The sequence below is a fragment of the Acromyrmex echinatior genome, chromosome 19, assembly GCF_024713525.1.
Source record: "Acromyrmex echinatior isolate Ae372 chromosome 19, ASM2471352v2, whole genome shotgun sequence".
In the NCBI taxonomy this organism is placed as follows: Eukaryota; Metazoa; Arthropoda; class Insecta; order Hymenoptera; family Formicidae; genus Acromyrmex; species Acromyrmex echinatior.
In genome coordinates this window covers 5,665,532-5,670,574 of record NC_141870.1, presented here as the reverse complement: position 1 = coordinate 5,670,574, position 5,043 = coordinate 5,665,532, and the positions used below count along the sequence as shown (strand labels likewise).

At 38.2% G+C, this 5,043-nt stretch overlaps 1 protein-coding gene across 1 annotated transcript; it reads left to right on the top strand.

Annotated features, from left to right (window-relative positions):
- Nucleotides 1-2,153: 2,153 nt before the first annotated feature.
- Nucleotides 2,154-4,053, top strand: LOC105149032 (uncharacterized). The gene has a single exon (XM_011061168.2). The coding sequence runs from the start codon at nt 2,795-2,797 to the stop codon at nt 3,644-3,646; it is 852 nt and encodes a 283-aa protein (XP_011059470.1). The 5' UTR covers nt 2,154-2,794; the 3' UTR covers nt 3,647-4,053.
- Nucleotides 4,054-5,043: the final 990 nt, after the last annotated feature.

The following is a 5,043-nucleotide window of genomic DNA, read 5'->3' as shown; positions in this document are numbered from 1 at the left end:
AGAAAACAATTTCATTAGCAGCCCAGAAGCCAGCGCGAGGTCCTTTTGTTCGCGTCGGTGTATAACCCGACGGTTTTATTCAACATGCGAGAATGCACCGAGAGTGGTGAACGCGGGGAACGGAGAAGGAAGAAAGGAAGAAGGAAAGATGGTGCGAGGGTAAGACTTGAATGTGAGAGACAGTTCAGTCGTTGGATTGGGAGAGCCCGGACTAACGGTTCCATCAACTGATTGCACACCTCACAACTTAGCGACGTGGAGTAGACGATGTCTGCGGTATTCGCTATTTCTTTCATTATGAACAAAATCAACAGAAAAAAAAGAACTTATCCAACTTATGTACTTTAATGGCATTATCTCGAACAAGAGTTTTCCAAAGTTCTCTACTTTTTGTGATTTTTTTTCCGTCTTTGTTATATTTCTAAAATAAAAAAGATCTGCAAATAATAATTTTCTTTTATAATACTAATATTAGTATGAATAAGATTGTAATCAAAATGCACCGCCCGCGCGTCAGATATTTAATGATATGGTTGAGTTTTTAATTATGAAAATTATACCTGGAAAGTTTTCAAGTCTTGACTGTTAACATTCCTCGGGAACAGCGCAACCGAGCGAGAATAAAATGCTTGATGAATCAACGAGCGATTATGCCGCGATTCGTGAACGTTTCTCTGTACGTAAAGATTTCAGTGATATTTTGAAGATTTGAAATGAAGTCGTGCACCGAGCTCATTGACCAAACAAAGAGGCGAATGATTTGGATGGTCCGACGCCGTCTCGGATCTGCTTACAAAGCAATCTTTCCATTTCAGTCGAGATCTACGGCGAATGCTACCTAATCTAATCTCCGTTACGACGTTGAGTCGAAATCGAACTTGGCAGAATCCCCAGTCTTCTCTCTGTCTGAGGGATCCTCGAAACTGGGCAGTAACCAATCTTTATCTTGATTATGCAGCGCCAACACCGGCGAAAGCCAATCTCCAATCGAAAGTGGTTGCCAAGTAAGATCGTAAAGAATCAGAATCTATCGAGTAGTATTTCAGGCTGCAAAACGGGTCGATACTTTGGATTTGCAATGGAAATCAACACCGATACTATCGCAATTTTCCACTTCTTATTACCATAGTCGCTGCTATTTGTTTATTTCGTTCCGACGGAATTCATCAAATTAAAGATTTTTAATAATACCAAGTTATCAGTTACAAATTTTGAGATTTATCTTTTATTTAATAACATTAACGGACGTTCTGATTTTATTCAATAACTCCAAATATCGAGTTTTGTCTTTTCATTGACACTAGAATCGGTGGATGATTAAGACCGCGGATGCCATTAGTTTTCCTTAGTTTTCGATGGTTTTCGAGATCATCTAATAAAACTGTCAGGGTTGCCGGAACAAATGGGTCAACAGTTAGCAAAACGATTCGCGCAACGAACGCCACGCGTGATATACGCGTCGCCGACGTCTGTAAAACTTAATAAATTGTTTTTGGTTTATGACGTTATAAATGGCGCTGTGTTTACGAGAGGCGAATTTATGTCACAGGTGATAGAATTAATGGTAAAATTAGACAGCTTATCGATGAGCTAGCGAACGCGACGACGCGCACATGCTGTGATAACAAAACGCTTCTAGGGCATTCAGCGCGACATATGCATATCCTGTATTTGTACGTCATGACGTTAATTAAAATGATTGCGCGAGCATCTGGTAGGGTACTTAACTTCAAATATCGATTGAGGTCACCATCGCTACATGAGGTGTTGATCGGGATGCATGCATGTGTCGGACAACGGGATGCCACTTTGATTTAAAATATATATTTGGCCATTCGCGATTGGGTTTTTACATTTCATGTATTAATTAATCGCTGTTATGTCAAAAAAATTGTAACATTTTATCATTTAGACATACTTTAACGTAAATATTAGAATAGAATAGATATAAATTGAATTTATCTTTTTACTTAGTTAAAAAAAAGAAATTTCTTATTTTCACAAAGTTTGTTAAATAATATTTTAACATCAACGATTATTACTTAAATGAGACGTTGAAATATTTATTTAACAAACATTGTGAAAATAAGAAATTTCTTTTTTTTTTGTTAAGCAAGTAAAAATGTAAATTCAAATTTATATCTATTCTATTCTAATATGTACGTTAAAGTACGTCAAACGCAAGTGTTGATTGCAAGTGGATAAAGGAATCGATCGATACGAAGACGATAATGCGATTTGTTGCGGTCTAGAAATTTCCGTGGTTATTGTTCCTGCGGCAGACCGATGCTCGCGGAAAAAGTGGTAATGGAAAGTTCTTCCTGACGCCGGATACAACTTTTTGCGGAAACAATGCGTTCACGCAGTGTATCGAGATACGATTAATCAAATAAAAATTTACATTGTTGTCCGGAAACTCATAATTTTGTAAATATTACTCAGAGAAACGTTAACGAGTCAACTTGTTATGTCACTTCGCAAGCAAGAAATGAGATCCAACTCGACGAATAATATTTTAGCAATTCCGATTGAACGCTGCAAGATAGCACGACGGAATATTCTAGTAGAATAAACGCAATGTGCGGCGATGCGAGAAAGTGTGAAACTGTGTGCCTCCCCACCGTATCAACGGAGATTGGAACGAAATTTAGGAATACTTGCGGTCGTGCGGATGAAAGTGGACTCGGCGGAAACATACGGCCGCGCCGTGACGGAAGTAGCTGGACCATCGATATTTAAGTGTCAACCGTAGTAACATCGGCCATCAGTTCGATCGAAACCGAGTGCGATCGAGATGGTGCGAGGTACGATGTTATTTCTGTCATTCATTGCAATATGTTCGCTCACATTGCACACGACGTGTCATGCCCGAGATTTGGCCAATGCGAAATCGCGCATCAGTCGACGCAATGTACAAGAGAACGACGACCACCATGTAGGTCATTTAGAGCCCGCCGCAGAATCGTCTTCGATTGCAAAAATAGACGAAACCGATCTTGAGACGGCAGCGACCAAACATAAGGGTCATCATCACGAGTCCGGAGGTGGACACAAACATGAATCTCATCATCACGAGGATCACGGTGGAAAAAGTGAAAAGGGGTACAAGGGCCATCATCATCATGACAAAGGTGACAGTGGTAAGCACGATGAGGAGCATCACGCCGGTCATCACGAGGAACACGGAGGCAAGAAGAAGGGCCATCATGATGAGCACGAAAAATATGGTGAGCATCACGAAGGCGAGAAGGGTCACAAGGGTGGAAAGTTCGGTGAAAAGAAGGGCCACAAAAAGGGTCATAAAACCAAAGGTTATCACAACAAATTCCATAAGGATGAGTTCCATAAAGAACATAAGTTTTACGATGATTATCATAAGGGTGGGCACCATGAAAAGCACGGCGATTTCCACGGTCATCATGAGAAAAAGGAAGGCCAGCATAAGAAGGGAGGTCATCATCATTCCGGTTATCATGAAGATCACCATGGCAAGAAGGGCCATCATGACAAAGGTCATCACGACGAGGAACATAAAGGTCATCATGGTAAACACGGCCACGAGGAGCACCATTCCCATCACGATGGATATGGCAAGAAAGGTGATCATCATTCCGGAAAGAAGTACGGCTACAAGAAGGGGCATTAGAGTTGTACGTTCAAATACGTATCAAAAAGCGATTACTCGTTCTACTGTTACGGCTTATGTACCTGCTCCGGACCAAGTCACGCGACCAAGTCGCGCGATTGTTGTATTTTGTACCATTCTTTATATAGAATAAACCTGCGAATACTAACACGCGCAAAAAAAATATCGTTTGATTGCGACTCGTTGACTTTTCTTTCTCCTTTAAGTCTTAATGGAACAAATAAGTTTCTCCTTCTCCTCTCCTCCTAGCCCATATTTGTCCCAGCAGCTACATTACAGTCAAGACGGCAACGTGATATTACGCCTTATCGATTCCTTACGATTTATTGCCGCCGTTTTTCTCAGCGTCCTTTTATCACTTCCCATCGGCAAACTAAAGTAATTTTGCCATTTCTTCTCGCCTTGTGCCTTCGCTTATTGACAAAGATAACAATTGCGCGTGAGAGAACACGTCATTGTTCTCAAATCATGTGAATAAAATTTTTACTTACACTTTATAGTTGCTTGAAGAAATAACGAAAAAATATATCGCATATTATCGCGTTATTGTTGCGTATTATTATCATCAATTTGATTAAAAAATTAAATTTGATTGAATATTTGTCTTGAAAATGATATGTAGCTTGTCGACTTTTTTTGAGATATATGTAAAACGACAATTTGATTGGTTCAAGAAGGCATGAATTGATGAATTGATTTACTGTATACGCAATAAAAGTATTTTTCAGCGCTCTCTATTGTCGAGCAAGAGTACAATATATTAGTATGTACAATATATTAGTAATTTTGCAATATGAATTTTAATGTCACATATAGCACAGATCATTAATGTACCAATAATTGAGGTTAATCGATTGGCCAGCTGATTGAATTGATTACCGGATATTAATGGGCCACAGAAACGCGCGTTGCGAGTTGACACGGTTAAATTTGTAGATAAATACCACATATGCCTACATGTTACAATATGTATGATACAGTATGTATGCAACTCATGTAATGATATGCAACATAATACTATGCTGTCCATTGTAAGACATTAAAATGAAAATATGCTTTTATAATAAATGATAGCAATACTACATGGTATTAAAAAATAGAATTGAGTCGTATTATTCTATAATTATGCTCGAATTTAGTTTAAATTGTTCTTTATATCAATTTAATTTCTTTCAGAGATTGAATTAAAACATTTTACAGTCAATTATTTTCCTAAAGAATAATATTGACGTTAGTTTTGCACAATTAACTTTCTATAGACTTATTTAGTTAAATATCTCGATATTCAGTATTTTTGCTAAATAAAAATGTCGTTGAAAAAATAAACTAAAAAATTGATTAAAATTGAATCGAAGGTAAACGGAACTTTTCAATCGAGGTTTCATTACTTTTATTTC

Excerpts from the sequence above, each read along its gene's own strand:
- LOC105149032 (XM_011061168.2), top strand. The coding sequence starts at position 2,795 with ATGGTGCGAGGTACGATGTTATTTCTGTCATTCATTGCAATATGTTCG.